General features: G+C 40.6%; 2 protein-coding genes and 5 non-coding genes across 10 annotated transcripts in view; 1 reads left to right on the top strand and 6 right to left on the bottom strand.

Moving 5' to 3' along the window:
- Nucleotides 1–169: 169 nt before the first annotated feature.
- rpl7a (ribosomal protein L7a) lies at nucleotides 170–4,313 on the bottom strand. The gene is made up of 8 exons (XM_049604993.1): nucleotides 4,269–4,313; nucleotides 3,088–3,208; nucleotides 2,745–2,894; nucleotides 2,331–2,471; nucleotides 1,896–1,975; nucleotides 1,455–1,585; nucleotides 594–663; nucleotides 170–313 (listed from the first exon to the last, which is right to left on the bottom strand). The coding sequence occupies exons 1-8, from the start codon at nucleotides 4,311–4,313 to the stop codon at nucleotides 209–211; spliced, it is 843 nt and encodes a 280-aa protein (XP_049460950.1). The 3' UTR covers nucleotides 170–208.
- On the bottom strand, nucleotides 1,746–1,822 carry LOC125878719 (small nucleolar RNA SNORD36). The gene has a single exon (XR_007447784.1). It is a non-coding gene; the product is annotated as a small nucleolar RNA SNORD36 (small nucleolar RNA).
- On the bottom strand, nucleotides 2,055–2,127 carry LOC125878720 (small nucleolar RNA SNORD36). Its single transcript, XR_007447785.1, has one exon. It is a non-coding gene; the product is annotated as a small nucleolar RNA SNORD36 (small nucleolar RNA).
- LOC125878710 (small nucleolar RNA SNORD24) lies at nucleotides 2,578–2,643 on the bottom strand. The gene has a single exon (XR_007447776.1). It is a non-coding gene; the product is annotated as a small nucleolar RNA SNORD24 (small nucleolar RNA).
- Nucleotides 2,968–3,041, bottom strand: LOC125878709 (small nucleolar RNA SNORD24). Its single transcript, XR_007447775.1, has one exon. It is a non-coding gene; the product is annotated as a small nucleolar RNA SNORD24 (small nucleolar RNA).
- LOC125878708 (small nucleolar RNA SNORD36) lies at nucleotides 3,286–3,358 on the bottom strand. The gene has a single exon (XR_007447774.1). It is a non-coding gene; the product is annotated as a small nucleolar RNA SNORD36 (small nucleolar RNA).
- A 2,933-nt stretch (nucleotides 4,314–7,246) lies between the features above and the next one.
- usp20 (ubiquitin specific peptidase 20) overlaps nucleotides 7,247–17,767 on the top strand; it is a 20,229-nt gene continuing 9,708 nt past the window's right edge. The window contains exons 1-16 of one of the 4 annotated variants that reach the window (XM_049603766.1): nucleotides 7,247–7,403; nucleotides 7,528–7,592; nucleotides 7,700–7,807; nucleotides 8,101–8,154; nucleotides 8,561–8,623; nucleotides 8,737–8,877; nucleotides 8,965–9,067; nucleotides 9,432–9,501; nucleotides 9,627–9,740; nucleotides 9,855–9,954; nucleotides 12,561–13,074; nucleotides 13,180–13,329; nucleotides 14,571–14,683; nucleotides 15,116–15,288; nucleotides 17,139–17,233; nucleotides 17,339–17,372. In XM_049603766.1, the coding sequence (XP_049459723.1) occupies nucleotides 7,730–7,807; nucleotides 8,101–8,154; nucleotides 8,561–8,623; nucleotides 8,737–8,877; nucleotides 8,965–9,067; nucleotides 9,432–9,501; nucleotides 9,627–9,740; nucleotides 9,855–9,954; nucleotides 12,561–13,074; nucleotides 13,180–13,329; nucleotides 14,571–14,683; nucleotides 15,116–15,288; nucleotides 17,139–17,233; nucleotides 17,339–17,372 (1,802 nt within the window). In that variant the 5' untranslated portion in view covers nucleotides 7,247–7,403; nucleotides 7,528–7,592; nucleotides 7,700–7,729. Of the gene's footprint in view, nucleotides 7,808–8,100; nucleotides 8,155–8,560; nucleotides 8,624–8,736; nucleotides 8,878–8,964; nucleotides 9,068–9,431; nucleotides 9,502–9,626; nucleotides 9,741–9,854; nucleotides 9,955–12,560; nucleotides 13,075–13,179; nucleotides 13,330–14,570; nucleotides 14,684–15,115; nucleotides 15,289–17,138; nucleotides 17,234–17,338; nucleotides 17,373–17,767 lie in introns of all 4 variants that reach the window. The other 3 variants (XM_049603765.1, XM_049603764.1, XM_049603767.1) reach the window with 3 other exon arrangements.

The raw sequence follows: 17,767 nt of genomic DNA, 5'->3' as shown, positions 1-17,767 counted from the left end.
TGTCACCCACTGCCATACACACATTTACTCTTCATCCCCATCTACAGTGAGATTAACTGTTATATAGATTTAACTGGACAGCCAAATTCATACTGCGTTGTAAATTTATCTACAGTTGCATTTTGCTACCAATATCCCATACATGTAGCTGAGACAATAATGAAACCAATTCTGTTTTTAGGACATACATTTTTTTATTCCAAACAATTTAACCAAGCTTGGTTGCCAGTTCCTTGGCCTTTGCCTTCTCCAGCTTAGTGATGCGGGCTGTTGATTTCGGGCCCATAATACCACCTCCCCAGTGACGACGGATCTGTAAAACAAGAATATAAAGAGTTAATATGGTGCAATTTGAAATAAGCATGTAATTTCAAAGATTTTTGGATAGGAGTCAAAGCATGAAAAGTGGGGGGAAAGGGGGTGTGACAAAGCAAAGAACAAAGGGCTGCAGGCTGGAAATGAACCTGCGGCCACAGCAGCAAGGACACTGCCGTCATATATGGGACACTGCTATACCAACTACGCCATCAGGCACCCTAAACATGCAATTTACTCATTTGAAGATACTTAAGTAAATTCAAATAAACGCTCACCTCTTCATATCTGTCATTGTAGTTGGTCTTGATGGCTTCCACGAGCTTGGCAAGTGCACCTTTATCCTCACTAGGAAGGAACAAAGCTAGTTAATACAGTGCTGACACGATTATAGAGATGGAGCAACAAGGCATCATTAACAAAATCATATCCACTTTAATGCATTTGTATACTTATCTATTGGTCCCAGAAAGACCACAACGTTAACCCTTATCACGAATTTGGTGTTATGCCCTGTTTGATCAACAGCATTGTAATCAAGATTAATGCATCATGACTAACCTAGCAGAATGCGCAACAAGTGTTGTCAATGAACTGGAATTTCTAACTATGACACAGTACCATGCAAAATATAAGTAATTGATAACATGGGGAAAACTGATGCTGTCGGCACAAAATGTATATTTTCATGAGATTATAGCAAGGCTGTAACATGTCAATAATGCTGATTTTTTCTTTTCATGGTATGTAGCAGACAACAGCAGAATGACTATAGTAAACAAAAGAGCAAGAAAGCCCAGCTGGTACTGTTGTATCCATGCTGCAGAAAGCATTTGTTTCAAGTACCTGGAATACACAAATATTTTTAACACCAAAACTACCCTCCTCTTTGAAAATCTAGCAAATTTCCCACTACATTTAGTATGTGCATCAGTTACACAAACAGTTTATTATGGGGAAACACTGCTGCAGAAAATTACCTCTTAATATTACTTTCAAAGAGATTGAGAATTTCAACAATGTGCATTGATGTTAAGGCCCCTACACTATTGCCATTTTACTAGTCAATGAACTAGCAAAATACATTAGAATATTGTGTCAAATTAAAAGGTCACAGCTCAGTCTATGCGGACACTTACGGGTTAATCTGTGTGAAAGCAACTGAAGTGCATGTCTTTCTGTGCACCAGTCTGCCCAGTCTAGCCTTGCCCTTGACGATGCAGTATGGGACGCCCATCTTGCGGCACAGAGCTGGCAGGAAGACGACGAGCTAGAGAAGTAGGAGAGCCACAGGAGAAAAGGTTAGCATGTTAGGAGAAAATTATTACATTTGGGTAATGTTGGAGGAAAAAAAATTGTTGAATCTGACCAAAAACTGTACTGTCCACAATAAATGTTGTGGTCAAAACATGAATTCTTGGTTAGTGGTCTCTGCTCAGGGTTAAAAAGCTCGTAAGTTTTGATCCACACAGAGGATTCAGGTGAAGAAATTCAAACATCATTGCCAGAGACCACTTTCAAGACTCAACTCCTAGTATGGCATGTTGCACTGCTACTAAAATAATGTATGACAAGCTTACCTCAATTGGATCCACATCGTGGGCAATGATGACCAGCTGGGCTTTCTTGCTCTCCACCAGAGAAGTGACAGTGTTCACACCTGCAGAGAAACGGGGGAATAAAAATTAGCTTCCACCCATAAAACACCTTCACGAAAATATCGCATTTATATTTTGGCCAATGCTCAGGGTTAAAAAGCTCATAAAGCATCAAGGCATGGTTCAGGTGAAGAAATTCATGACATCACTGCATCCAAGCCAAGTAAGACAAGACTTCACAAGACGGGTCACACTAATAAATCAACTCTGATAAACATTGTTCAACATAGCCGGACCAACAAGACTTTATAAAAGTCTGCAGCCTCACTGAAGCTTTACGTGGGACAATTCAAGCTACAATGTTACCCGTCAGTTACATGTAATGCAACTCTTCATTTGTTCTTCTGTGTACCTCACCTGCACGGAGGACAGGGGGCCTCTTGGTTGGGGTATCTCCCTTTCCAGCTGCCTTCTGCTCAGCGCGGGCCAGCAGCCTCTGCTTCTTCTCCTGCTTGGTCTCTGGCCTGTACTTGTGGGCCAGCTTGAACAGCTGTGTGGCTGAGGAGGAACATAAAGTGCATTATAAATCTAAATTCCACCATCATACACTGGCTACAAGCGTGGTTTGTTCTACAAATGGGAAGTGGACAGTATTTCAAGTAACTGCATCAGCGGTCTTGGAGAAAATGTCAACACAGACTTTCAGAGCGAAAATGTCACATCATCTGCAGAGTCACTATGGCACAATTTAGGTTCCGTAAGTCATTCCAGAAACGCCACATACAAAGCAGCAGGGTCCAACATGAAATGCCCAAAACTCTAGAAACATACCAGTCTGGCGGTCCAGAGCCTGGGTGAACTGGTTGATCGCAGGGGGGACCTTCAGACGCTTGTAGAGGATGGAGCGCTGCCTCTGCAGGCGGATATAACGAGGCCATTTCACGAAGCGTGTCAAATCACGCTTGGGCTGAATATCCTGGCCTGTAAAAAGAGATAACACATGTTTCATATCTCAAACTGAGACAAAACCTGTATTATTTTCTTTAATTTAAAGTGCATCAGCGATCTTGGTGATAAGATTTGTCGTCAATGCTGTTAAGATAGCAAATATTCATTACATCATCTGCACTGCTCAATCCTAAATTCTCCCAAAATTCCTGCCATAGCTACTCACCGATGCCAAAGTTCTTTGGCCTCTTCTCAAAGAGGGGGTTGATTACTTTTTTGGCCTCATGTTTCTTGGCCACAGAAGGGGCAGGTGCCACCTTCTTCCCCTTAGCCTTCTTTCCCTTAGGCTGTCAAGAAGAAAACAGTGTTAGGATGTGTTCATGAATTCACTCTCTGCGAGAACAATTCCTAGAGTATTTTGGCCAATGCTCAGGGTTAAAAAGCTCAAAAAGCATCAAGGCAAGTTTCAGGTGAAGAAATTCAAGTCATCACTGCATTCAGGCCAATTAAGGAAAAATGGGTCAAATCATGGTGTTGAACTTACACCAAATCGTTAGTTCCAATCCCTTTAAAGTGCAAACCAATTCTTTCAATATGAAGGCAAAAACTATAAAACTTACCTTTGACAAGAAAATTTAAAGTCTAATTGTAGGTTTCAATCTAAAGCTACGCCTCAAGTTAAGTGCACAGCATCACTACTATAAAGACCAATACATCTTAAATGCAGTGTCCAAAAAGGTAGATATGCGAGGCTCTTGTGTTAAGATTTAAATCTAAATTTAACATGAATGCTACGTGCACTGCTCCAATTAACCAGCATGTATGGGCTTTAGCACCCATTACCTAGCATGCAACTTTGCCCTGTCAATTAACTTCGCATTTTCATTTTCCTAAAACTATTTCCATGATACATACTTCAGCGTTAGAGTCTCAACCAGCTACTTGTCAATACAGTAAGGGCACAAACTTAACGCTAACGCTACTAAGTACTACAGTGAATAGAGCTAGCCAAATCTCCATCTCCACCTGTATACACTGCGTTAGCATGCCAGACAGCCGGAGTTAGAGACAATGCTATTACTTTAGCTGCTACCACTGAAGCTCTAATTAACAAACCAAGACATTCTCACTTTAGATAACTATAAAGTCACTAAAATCATGGGCTAGATTTAAGACATGGCTGCCAACCTTAACGTTAAACAAACAGAAGCAACGCTCGGGCCCATTCACTTAGCACTACCGGGTAACCACCGGGACATAGTTGTATCCCACATCACATTACAAGTCCAGTTAACCTTCCCTTGGTCACTATTTAAAATTAAATTACGAGACACGTTCTGGCAGTTAACAGCTATGCAGAAAACAAACTATTAGAGCTATAATGCTCCTGAAATCCAGCGTGCTCACCACCGTTAGCATTAGCTTCTTACGGGCAGACATGGTGCTACTCATACCGGCTACACCAGGGTTAACTTTACCAAGTTTTACCCCAAAATAACACAACATCCACACTCAATATCTACATTATATTAACGAACAGCCTATACAGAAGTCATAGTTACATTCTACAATGTGAGAACAAGCATACATACAGAGATGGAAACAGATACAACAGCTGTAATATTTCTGCCAAAGAATCGGCTATGCACCCACCATGTCGGTTCAGGCAGAAAGGAAGACCGAGGGATTCTGGGTAGGCTAAATACCGCGAGGCTTGGGCCGTGATTACGTGGACTCAAGCGCAGATCTGGAGTCAGATGTCAGAGCTGCTCGCCAGGATTAGGCTTTATAGTTTTAAAAATTAGGATTCTGACTCAGGATCAGTGTTAAAATATACAGCCTTAGCATTATTTTGTACGTCACTTTCCATCACCTTTTAAAACATACACTTACATTATTTTATGTATATTTTAATTTATTTCGTATACAAATATATAATATAATATGATCTAATAATTTATCTTTAAATAAACTTAAACCATATTAATTCTGAATACCATGTATGTTAAGTAGTAAATATCGTTTGTATTTTACATAATAGTGTCATATATGTATTATATAGTATTTGATTATTACTTATATTTTATCTATATTACATAAGAAAATAATGTGAACATATATCTAACTGTCATGAGGAAGTCTCTCATACACATTTATTCTATTTTAATTATAGCCTTTCCTTTTTAATCTATTAAACAAATTTAATTATATGGTTTTGTAGGACATTTTCTTTTTATGAGTGGGCTATAACACATTTTGATTGTTATGTTATTCTGATTTTGTTTGTTGTCATATCCTGCCCATTGTTATATGTCTTGTCGTGTCATATTTTAACTGTTTTTTTTTAATTGTACATTTTGCAGATAAAGACAGGAAAAATGGGAAATGTAATCAACTTTGCTAAATTCAACCACACATTACCAGACAGGGGATTTTCTTGTTTAGCTTTTAATGTTGTCAAAGTCCTCTTCATTACTATAGTTGTTCAGGTTTATGGTATCGTACATGCTGGCTCACTGTCACACTGCCATGGCTTACTGGGACACTTAAATACAACAGAGTCATCATTAATGTTCTTATTAACACCTGTGCTTTTCCTGCTGTGACGAGTCAACATGTCTGCTGTGATAAAAATACATTCAGACAGATCCAGTTTATAAAAGGTATTTACAGTTAAAGTCAGTTTTCAAATGTTTCTTTTACCAATTTGTCTGCTTCTTCATTTCCATAACTGAATGTATTTGGACCTTCATAAATGTGTTATTTTCCCCTTAACTTGGCTTGGACACATCGTCAGTGATGAACCCGGGGTCATAGGGTGTTTCAGGTCTTTGATCATCAGACATCCTCACCTGGGTGACCCAGCCAGGTGTGATCAGTCCCCGGCTTGTGTCCAAGCAGCGCACTACACCATGGATCTGCCCTCTTGATCATCACCTTGAGGCTTTTTTTGCTGCCTCTCTGATGTTTCTGGTGACTTTCCTCTCCTGCAACCCTCTGATGCCAAGGAACCTGTGTGCCTGGTGCACAGATTGCCCTGGGAAACTCCTGCAGCCCACCTCGGCTGTGGGCCCTCCAACCACCCACTCTACAGGCCTTTTACAGCTCAAGGTTTTTGGCCTTCTTTCACTCATCTGGTCTTCCCAGGGGACTGTAAGTTCCAGCAGCACTACTTGATTTGTGGAGTCAGATGTAAAGACAAAATCTGGCCTGAGTGATGTCTTTGCAAAAAAAAAAAAAAAAAAAAAAAAGGAGAAAATAAATATATACATTCAAATTATGTGATGTTCTTTTACTAATTTCCACCTGGTAAATGGGAATCACAACTGTGCAGTCTGTTGCATCTGTGGATAACCATCAGTAAAAAATTGTAAAAAGTCAATGCACTTATGATCACACAATTACAGAAAACAGGGCAAGTAAAGTAAAGACAGTGCTGAGGGTAGAAATTGCTTTTTGGTTTTAGAATAATACTTCAATATTTTGTGTAATTACACGACGTTAGAAGATGGTGCAAAGTTTCAAAGCCATTGGTAGTCAAACATGGTGATATCTGCTGGCAAAGTCTTGACTTATTTGTATGGATAGATTACATCTGACACCACTGCAAGAAGTTTAAATTTCTTACATCAGCTTACATCAACAGATAACGCCAGGGGATCAGCTCATATGATGTTACATATGGTGCACAGATTCAATGTTTTAGCAGCTTTCATACTTTTAGAAAATAGAATTGATGTAATGTATTGGTTGAGTTTATTTAAAAAAATAAAAAGAAAGGTTTGTGATTGGAAAATTTTGATTTATGAATATGAATAATTATATACTGTTCATAAAAGGAGAGACAAAAAACAAAAAAACAAAAAACCCACGATAAATAATATCAGCGCTTCAGAACCATCGTTCCCCCTTCACTACGTAACGTCACACCCAAAATGTCAAACTATTCCTTTAAGCACTTTTACTCTAAATGAATTCACCTCATGACGAACTCAGAAATATAAGACACGGGTTGTAAATGTGCTGTTAGATAATGAACTGTTTTATTTGACATGCATGCGTCTAATCAACTGCTCTTCCAAAAGTGGGCTTGGGGACCTATTTGACCGACGCACAAACCTACGTCACTTCCGTAAACACAGACTTTAACCATTACTGATTAAAAAAACTAAATCTATCTATTTAAATAATACTTAATACTAAATTACACGTAGCAAATACATGATAAAGAAAACAACTATGAGATTAAATCTATGAAATAGGAGTTTCACTTTTTAATAGCCTCGCTGTGGGCTGGATTTGTCAGTGTGACGTCTCCGTGTCACCACCTCCTCCTCCTCCTCCAGCCCTGCGTTGGGCCGTGCGGTGGATGGGAGGCGGGGGGAGTGTGTGTGGGGATGGTGGGCCGGGGTATCGCGTCTCTCGACTCGGCTCCTCGATATCTTGCTAGCATACAGACAGTCGCCTGCCCGCATCCAGTATGGATTGTTTACAGGAAAAAATAAAAAATAGCGATCACCATCGTGGCAGCTGCTTCTGTTGGTAAATACGCATCATTCACAACCGCTGTTGTAATCGCTGCATGGAGCAGATGATTTCTGAGCTTTGGTAAACATAAGGCCTTTCAGCTGTTTGACTGTGTGGTATATGTCGGGGGTTATTGTAGGAAAATGATCTAAACAACATTGCGGATATATCTAACTTGTGTGTCCATTATCACCCAGAGGCGAGGTGCGTGTGATATCTTTTGTGTTTCTGTGTTGAGACGTTAAAGCTAGCTGTAGCTACAGCAGCTTGTCATCTGAATCACCACAGTTTTGTGATTGCTGTATAATCAGCACACGTTCCCCTGAAGACAGCGAGTAACTATGGCAGAACAAGACATTTGTCCTCACCTGGACTCCATAGGAGAGGTAACCAAGGAGGACCTCCTCCAGAAATCCAAGGTGGGTGTTCATTCATTTACTGGAGATGTTGTGCACAATGTCAAAGATGCCCAGTGCAGGTCACTGGCTGTGTGTGTGCCATGGCCTACACGACCCTTGAGGTTGTTACAGCAGCCTTGTACCACTGTAATAATAAGCACATTAGATGGAATATATGCTCTGTTATGTTGTCTTTATTTGGTACAGCACCTACAATGAAAAACATCCCTGCTTGCACCTGAGTGAACCAACATGTTTGTGTATTTCTAATATCTTATTCTATTCCTTTTTACTCTATTCTGTTCATGCTGCAGGGCACTTGCCAATCTTGTGGAGCAGGAGGCCCAAATCTGTGGGCCTGTCTGCAGGTAAGGTCCTTGAAAATCCTTTTTAAAAATGCTTTAAATCATATTCTTTACATGGGTAATTGCTGCTTTAGCTTGTGCACCTTGTCACAAAAATGATGACTACTGCAGACACAACTACCGCTGCATTTCAGATAAGGTGAATGCTTAATAATTGATGATGATGTAGGGCATAAATGTAATTATAAATGCAGTCGCTTTCAAACTCAGGCAAGCAAGCAGGTACGCACTGTGTGCAGATACAGCAGTGATTTTAAACTCTGATTGACGTTTGACATTCTGGTATGAAATTAATTTATAGATTAAGCCAATTCAGATAGATAAACAGGAAGATATTATGATGTAATGTCTTTGCAAGTTAGAAGAGAAGAGTCAGCAGCCTGTCTAATACTGTGTCTCTGCTCTGTAGAGTGACTGTCCGTATGTTGGCTGTGGAGAGTCCTTCTCTGATCACAGCACCCTGCATGCACAGGTAAAACCCTCCCACACAAATATATCTGTCAGTTGATCTTCTTGGTGGATGCTTATGAGAGGAAAAATGTCAAAACATAGCCTTTTAAATGACTGTGACTGTGCTTTCTTTAGGCTAAGAAGCACAACCTGACTGTGAACCTGACGACGTTCAGGATCTGGTGTTATGTGTGTGAGCGAGAGGTATTTTTGGAGCACAGGCCTGCGCTGGTGCCTGTGCCTGCTGCTCCCCACCACTGTAAACCCACGGAGCAGGTAAGTCCTAGTGATGCTATTTCAAATTCACACACCGTGTTCCTTACTCACCTCCATATTTATAGTATCTTTTAATCATTTTCTTAGGAAGCAGCTCCTCAGCCAGTAGGTCATCCACTAAAAGCAGTACCGATTGCTGTGGCAGAGGAAGAAGGTTCAGAGTCAGAGGAGGATGAGCTTAAACCCAGAGGTACAACATGTTTACTATAAACATTTACTCTCCCAAACAACAGTACACATTGGTCAGACAAAAATGGTTTTAATAATCTGTAAAGATCAGCTCCAAAAATCTCTTCTCTGATTATTAAAATCGTTGCTGTACTTTTCTATTAGGCCATGGCTGCCATATTTAATAGATATAATTGCTTTGAGTCCCAAGAATAGTTACTAGGCCTGTTTTTTTTCTTTTTTTAATCCAGGCATGCATGGGTAATTAACCCTTGGTGGTGTCCTCTCTGTTCTCTTCTAAAAATATACATCTACATTTCTCAGTTTGTACACTTTTTGCACTCTCAGAATACAAAAAAACCTGCATGGCTTTTTTTTGTTTGTAGGCTTGACAGGAATGAAAAATATCGGTAACTCCTGCTACATGAATGCAGCTCTCCAAGCCCTGTCCAACTGGTGAGGTCACATCCTCCCATTACATTTGGTCCATTACAGGGGAGGTCTCTCCTTTTCTGTGTTAATCTGTTTCCTTTAGTTAAACAGCTATGATGATGTCATTTCTTCCTCTCTTTCCTCACCAGTCCCCCTCTCACTCAGTTCTTCCTGGACTGCAGTGGATTGGTCCGGACTGAGAAGAAGCCTGCTCTCTGCAAGAGCTACCAGAAACTAATCTCAGAGCTCTGGCATAAAAAACGGTAATAAACACATAAAAAGTGACAAGTGACAGAATGTAGCCATAAGAGATTGTTATGTCCCAGTAAATCATGTACAGTGTGTTAAACTCACTCTCATTGCGACTATTTTTCCAGGCCCAGCTATGTTGTGCCTACCAGTCTGTCTCATGGCATCAAACTAGTAAACCCCATGTTTCGTGGTTACGCTCAGCAGGTAGGGGCAAGTACCCAGCAGGTAACTACACCTGGCATCACTCAACAGCTTGATACGGTCTTGTCTTTGCTTTTAAACTGTGAACCCCTGTGTATTTTCCTCAAACATTCCCTGAAATTTACTGTTATTTTTGCCATTGACATTTGTTATTTTTGAGTAACTTCAGTATCTTTGTAAACCTGGACTCTATTTTCCCATGTTTTTGTGTCTAAGTGACTAATGAGACAACAATTTTTGAATTGGTCCAGTATGGATTGAGTGCTGCAGCTGGCAGCTGGGAAACAGGCTGCAATGTAACGTTAATGGGCAAATGTACACTGTCAGTCTGCCTATTTTCATTTCATTTTATTTCATTTATTCCTTTTGACCCCTCCCCGGGGTATAAGGGGCAGACAGCAAAAAATAACATTAACAAATCAGAACAGGCGGCAGCCAATGCACAGCAAGATAAGTAAAACAGAATTTGTGTACATACATACAAGTCAAAGCTAATCAAGAGAAACTATTCAAGATTTTCTTTAAAAGTTTCAACAAATATGACAAGACCTTTACTTTTCGAGATGACATTAACTTTTGAAACTTATAAATATTTGGATTTGCTCTATAGAACTGTCCCACCAACTCTCTTCTCTCTTTATCAAAAAAAAAAGAACACACAAGTACATAATGATATTCGTCTCCTCGATTGCCAGTCAAACAAAGAGTACATTTCCGGGGGACATTTTCACGATCATACCTGTGCTCAGAGATAGGTAACTTATGATTTGAAAGTGCTTGTTTTGCCACTGACAGGCTCTGACAACATTATGGAAAGGATCCTTGCAGAGGTTGACCTTTTTTTTTTAAGTGTCAAATCCTTTTTGTTTAACCAGAAACAGCCCTGAATTCACTATCCCCAAAACCACCAGACTCCATTTAAATAAACAGTAATTTTATCATCGTAAAAGTTTTGCATCAATTCAAAGTTGACGGAATCAAAATAAAACACACAAAACCTGTCTTGGTTCACCTCTCCACTGTTCCAACTCTGGTTTGGTTGGAATAAACTCTTAACTCACTCAGTTCGATGTGAAAATATGCTGGCTCTATACATACTTAAATTACTCTCACTTTAAATGGAGTCTGGTGGGTTTGGCGATGAAGATGTCGCAGCTGATTCTAGTGAACAAAAAGGATCTTACCCTTTACCAAAAGGGTCTATCGCCATAGGGATCCTTTCCAGTGTTGTCAGACTCTTAATGTGAGCACATCAGTGGCAAAAGCAAGCACTTTAAGTGGATGCAGATTGATGATGTGTAATTGCCCCGAGTGGTTACAGAGCAGCTTGTTTCGCTGCTGTCGAGGTGTTGCTCAAAACTGGACAAATTTCAAGAATTGTTGATCTCATTTGTCATTAGACACAGAAACATGAGAAAACGGGATCCAGGTTGAAAAATACAGAGGCTTGACTTGAGTTGTTAACTTGCTTGATCATTCAGTTTTTGGAGGGAACTTTGTATTTGTCTAACATCCCCAGAACCAGACAAAGTCATAGATGTATTGTTTTGTTTCTCTGTGGAAAACAGTAGAGAGTAACTAAGGGAGAGGATAGATATCATTTAAATTCTTTGCTAATCATGACATTAGGGACTTTATAAATGCTTAAATTAGTTTTGTCAATCCAACAAAACCTCTTAGAGAGGTTTGATAGTGTATTTCTTCAAAGAATACCTTGCCATTTTAGGAAATGCACTTTTTTTGCTTCCATGCAGAGAAGCAGTCGGCTCAGCTTAGCACAGCAGGGAAAACAGCAAGCCACAACCTACAATTTTTATACTTCAGTTTTCATGCAAATTAAACTCAAGATATAAAGTGTTAATTAGTGAGCTTTAGATGTGCTAGTAGGGTGGATGTTATCACTGTCAGACAGTGCCAGACTAGCTGTTCCTCGTTTCCTGTTTATGCTGTTCAAAGCTAACTGTATCCTGGCTGTAGCTTTTTATTTTGCACACAACAATAAGAGTGGTATCGATTTTCTCATCTAAGCCTCGGCAGTAAAACAAATAAGCACATTTCACAAACTGTCAAACTATTCTTTTAACTTTAGAGAGGTTACTTGATCCAATAGACTTCCAGCACATGTGCTAAGACAGGCTAAACTCATGTCAACATACCTTCAAACTGCATGTCGACCTGTGACTCTGCATAACTCTTCTTCTCGGAAGAAAAACTAAATTACTCCTTGAATACACAAACACACAACTCAAATCAAACTTTTGTGTTTGTCTGTTTCTTTGTCAGACACTGAATTGTTTATTTAACCAGTTAAAAACAATGTTTCATTCTTAGTGCATGTTTGATTGGAAGAGTCTGGCTTTGTTTGATCGTGATTGTGATTTAAAAATGTTTTTTAATAGAAATGAGTTTTGCCTGTCTGTTGTGGGTATGATTATGTCGTCCTTGTGCCGCTTCTTACCAATATACAAACTGCTCTCTTGTTGCAAATAAGACATACACCATAAACTACACGTTTCACTGTCCATCCACTTGTTTCGAAACAGTTCTCCACAAAACTCCCTTCTCTGTGTCTGTAGCTGCACTCGTGCCTCCTCCTTCTGAGTGAGTGTAATGTGCTTTATCTGCTTCAGGACACTCAGGAGTTCCTGCGCTGTCTGATGGACCAGTTACATGAAGAGCTAAAGGAGCCTCTGACAGAGTGCAGCATGAGCGGGGAGGGAAGTGATGGTGAAGAGATAAGAGATGGAGACCGCTCCCCGTCCGAGGACGAATTCCTATCCTGCGACTCTGGCTCCAGCAGTGACCGCGGGGAGGGGGGAGGAGCGGGTGACAGTGAGCTGCTCCTGCAGGATGAGTGCGACGGGGTCAGGTCACCGACAGGAGGGATAGTGGGTGTCAGTACCGGCGGGGTGATCTCGGAAAAGGAGAGGCTGAAGGAAAGAAGGGTGTCTGGCTCACCCCTTCGTGGAGGCTCGCAAGAGATGGATGAGGATGCTGATGTGGATACAGCAGCTGAGGAGGGGGCTCCTGAGAGGGGGGAGGAAGAGGAGGCAATGCCAACCGCAAACACTGAGGTCCAAAGCCAAGAGAATAACCAGTTATCTGATACTGGGCAAGGGCAAAGCCAGAGCAACAACACCTCAGGTATAAAGCCTGCAGGACAACTTAAAAAAATATTTTAAATCCCTAGCTTGTGGATCATTTATCTCTAACCTGTCAATTCTGTGCATTCAATGTGCTGTTTTCTAGAGCCAGACAATGAAGCGTCAATGCCCCAGCCCCAGTCCACTCCCTGCAGTCCTGTGCGAACCATTCAGGAGCTGCATCCCAAACTGTCCTCCAGTCAACCTCGCTCCAGTCCCCTCCGCTCTGCAGGACCTGCGTACACCTTCAAAAAAGGTAAGAAAACATCCCAAAGTTCAGACGTTACGCTGCTCATTCAAAACGCTTCTTCATTTCTACTGACTCCTGAAATTCACAGTACATTTGCAGTGTTATATGAGAGTTATTAAGGCCACATTAAGAGCCGTGAGAGGTTTTGTTTGATTGAATTAAGGAAATCAAGTCATCAGATGTGAGGTGCCTTTTTCGTTTTGTGTGAATCTGATGAATTAGAGAGGGTTTTTAATGTTTTATACAGCAGGCCTCTTTTTCACCTTTAGATTTGCAATCCTTCAGGTTAAGCAAAGCATTGCAGCATTAAAGGGATGGTTCGAATCTTTTTAAGTGGCGCTGTATGAGGTACTTACTCATAGTCATTATATTTCTGACGGAATGCCGCTAGCAGCTTCAGGTCCCCAACTATACTTTCATCAAAGCCACCAGACTCCATTGACAAAAGCAGTATTTTTAGCTTGCTGAACACTGGAGCTGCTGGTCTACCGCTGCCTCTATCACTTAGTTTGTGTAATTTTGTGACTTTGGTGAATCCACAAACCCTGTTAAACACTAAAGTCATGCAATACACAAACTGATGGAGGCAGTGGTAGACCAGTAGCTCCTGCTATTCAGTGATGTTCAATTACTGGCTTTGAAGAGAGTGATATAACAGCTTCAGTTCCCTGTTGGAAATAGCTGTCTGACAGCAAGGTAAAGAGATGAAATAATTTTCTAAATATAGCGTACACTTAGAACTAACATTTGTATGGGACTTTCTTAGGTGGCTAAAATACGTTCTGCTGCTGACTCCATCAACACCAGTACATTGCTTAGCCTCTGTGTCAGTACGCCTCCTACATACAAACTGGGAGCGTGCCGACTGCCATCTACTGTGTGTAATACACTGACTATGGATAAGTACCTCATATAACCTCACTTCATATAATCCAACCTATCCCTTTAAGGTGCCAGGTCTGTAAATCACAGTGTTGATGTTTGTTTGTTTTTTAACCAATCCTTCCTTCATTTTCAGAATCACCAGCAGCATATGGGTAAATCTTATTCTACTTTCAGTATAAATGCAGCTGACGGTGGTGGTCTTCTGATTGCCACAATATACACAGACGTTTCCTTGCTTGCTTTTCCCTCATCCACACACAGTATTGCAGGTTGCACTGATTAAGGTAGTTTTGTCAGTCAAAAAATATCAGCAATATTAAGTTTGTCATCGAATATCCTCCCTGCTGTCATGAATCTTCCAGCTCAGCTGCTGCTCAGTGCCAGGAAGAAGAAACAGTCTCACTATCGCAGTGTGATCTCGGACATCTTCGATGGCTCCATCCTCAGTCTGGTCCAGTGTTTAACCTGTGACAGGGTGAGTTGTGCTTCACGTGGTTAAACACCAGGGGGAGCTACATATTTAGTCAGAAACCACATATTTGCTTGATAAATAATAATAATAAAAAAAAAATAATAATTTTTTGTTGAGATAGAAGTATGTCCTTTGTAATGGTGTCTTTTGAGTATTTTTTATTTTTAGAATGAATATAATGCATGAATGAAAATTTTAATTGATGACACATTTTAAACCTTCATTTGCTGAGATTATTTGGTTTGTATTTCATCACATACGGCTTTTTTGGAAACACTGATGTCAAAGGTTAATTGTAATCCGAAATAACTTATCCATCACAGTTGATTTTTTTGTATAAGCATTTATTATATTATTATATAAGTACATTGTTTAAAGCTCTACTCTTACTGGTGGAGACATGCTGTGTAAACCAGTTCTCTGAATGTGTGACAGGTCTCTACAACAGTGGAAACCTTCCAAGACTTGTCTCTCCCTATTCCTGGTAAAGAGGACTTGGCAAAGCTCCACTCTTCCATACATCAGAACCTTCCAGTCAAGACAGGCGTGTGTCCCGACACTTACAGCTCACAGGGGTGGATCTCCTACATCATGGACTCCATACGCCGGTCAGTGGACCATGTTTAACCGTCAAAACAGAGGGAGGAGTTTGCGTGTTTGAACGCATGAATTCAGCAAAATCCAATCTATCTAGTATCTGATTGCACACTAATATCGTGAGGTTACTGGAATTATTTAATGAGGCATGCTTTTGCAGTAAGGTTTCTTTTTTAACCTGGCATTTTGATGTAAACAGATAAGCTGAATCTGATATGACTTCCTGAGTTCCTTTCAGAGAAAGAAGGCAAGTGGAGTCATGAGTTGTTTTTTCAGAAAGTCAAGCTCACTTAATTTCTTATGAAAATCCACATTATCTCTGAAAATCACCATCAACCATGGGGAAGGTTCCAAGGAGAGTGTTAGGTGGGGATTTGGCACCAGTGAAGTCTCTTTTCAGTAAACGGCACTGTATGTGGTTTTGATGGCCACAGATGACACAGGTGAAGGCATGCAGGTATCAGTGGGCTGTGCTAGATCTGTCAAGGCAATGTTTATGTCCTTGTTGTTTGCTGCACATACGTGAGCTGGCTCAACAAAGCCCCAAGCCTCAGTCAGAGATAACAGGTACCACCAAGGTAGTTAGCAACTTTTATGGTTAACCCAAGCTTCCCTCTTCAGAGTCTGTGCACATTTCTATATAACAAGTCAAATGACACGTTCAGCACGCCATTTGAGTCTTAAAAGTGATTGATCTCGTGCTGCCTACTATCGCCTTTGAAGAATATCATAAAAGTTTTACAGCAAAAACCAACACTGTTGCTTCAATTAAAGAATCAGCGTGTAAGTTTTGGGGGCATTTAGTAGCATCTAGTGGTAAGGATTGCAAATTGCAACCAAATGAACCTTCTTACAGTAAGAACTCCTTCAGTGTTAAATGTTCAGGAGGTTTTTAACATGAGCTGAATTATCAACAGCGGTCTCCTCTTGTCATAAACAAACGGAGCAGTTGATTTGAACCAGTAAAAACACTGAACAATGCAGTTTTATGTTACAAATGAGTGTTTCATGGGTTGGAGGAGATTAGGAAGATTGAGGAGAGCTCTAAAATGCCTGACCCAGGGCTCCAGGAAAAGATCTGAGTGCTGATCTACCAGATGACGTAACAAGAGTGATGTTACATTTTTAAGGAATGTAGAGGGTTTGTGGAAAGAGAGGTTCTTGTCTGTGTCAGCAAAGCAGTGGTTTTCCTGCGATTTTCTGAGATGGGTGAACTGCTTTTCACAGAAGAGGGTTGTATGTGGCTTGTTTGAAATAAAAGTTGAATCACTTCCTTTGCCAAGAGCATTATTCACATAGCTGGACTACGCTAGATGTGTGTATTATTTTACATACTGGGACAAAACTGCAGAGACAGGCCTTGACTTGCTATTGGCTCATCTTCCATCAGTTCCCAGATTTTGATAGCAGCGTCATAGTAACAGTGCTGGTGACGTTACATTTCTGAGAAAAATTAAAGTTTTCAGGAGGTGGGCTGCATTGTCAGTTGCATGTTCCAGCTAAAAAATGATCATCAGGCCCATCCTGCTGCTTTCATGTAAGACAAGTCATATCTCTTCTTCATCACCCTTTTGTCAGAGTGTCTGGGCACAATTTAATTGGAAGAAAGGGGCACACAATTCCTGCCAGGAGACTGTGAAATCAGGTGTATTTAGGCTAAAAGCAGCCCTTCGAACTTGCCATCAAAGAGCTTTTCAGCAGCATTTCTTTTGGGGTCATTTAATCATTAAAAGTTCACAACCCACATGAAGGTTATTTCTGTCAGTATGATCACTGTAAGGAGACGGACTGAAAGAGGCACTGTGGCTTTTTGTGTCTGTAATGATTGCGTCTCTTTGTATCACTGTATGCCTGTGAACAGGTTCGTAGTCTCATGTATCCCGAGTTGGTTCTGGGGGCCCATGGTGACCCTGGAGGACTGCCTCGCTGCCTTCTTTGCAGCAGATGAGCTCAAAGGTAAAGAGGACTACACTGTACTATTCTGCTATAATACTCTAAGTGGTCAAGTGTAGGCGAGAAAATGTATCTCAGGAATAACATTTACAATCTTTCTTCCCACAGGGGACAACATGTACAGCTGTGAGAGATGTAAAAAGTGAGTATGTTCAGTAAATCCAGGTAGAGTCATTAATTAGAACTGGAGATGTTCTCCTCTTTAAAGGGACAGTTCACCCCAAAATCAAAAATACTTATTTCATATATCTCTTACCCTTGACACTGTTTATCAATCTAGATTGTTTTGGTGTGAGTCTGAATGTTGGAGATATCAGCTGTAGAGATGTCTGCCTTCTCTCAAACATAATGGAACTAGACAGCATTTGGCTTGTGGTGCTCAACGTGTCAATAAAAAAAAAATGCATTTGGAAAAACTCAACAGCAGTGTCTCTCTCCAGAAATCCTGATCCGGTTACTAGGATGCGTGCACCTTCTCATGTGCGAGAGGCTTGTGCTCTAGCAGCATGAGATGTAAATATTAATGGCATCCTCCGT

This window comes from Epinephelus fuscoguttatus, linkage group LG18 (assembly GCF_011397635.1).
Source record: "Epinephelus fuscoguttatus linkage group LG18, E.fuscoguttatus.final_Chr_v1".
Lineage (NCBI taxonomy): Eukaryota > Metazoa > Chordata > Actinopteri > Perciformes > Serranidae > Epinephelus > Epinephelus fuscoguttatus.
Note: the sequence above shows the minus strand (reverse complement) of the source record. Positions and strands in the feature narration are given on the sequence as shown.

What these genes read in the sequence shown, in the direction of transcription:
- rpl7a (XM_049604993.1), bottom strand. Translation starts at nt 4,313, where the DNA reads ATGAGTAGCACCATGTCTGCCCGTAAGAAGCTAATGCTAACGGTG. An exon ending in GCCAAAGAACTTTGGCATCG is followed by an intron (nt 2,895 to 3,087) that starts GTGAGTAGCTAT and finishes CTCTTTTTACAG; the next exon opens with GCCAGGATATTCAGCCCAAG. An exon ending in GCTTTCACACAGATTAACCC is followed by an intron (nt 664 to 1,454) that starts GTAAGTGTCCGC and finishes GTTCCTTCCTAG; the next exon opens with TGAGGATAAAGGTGCACTTG.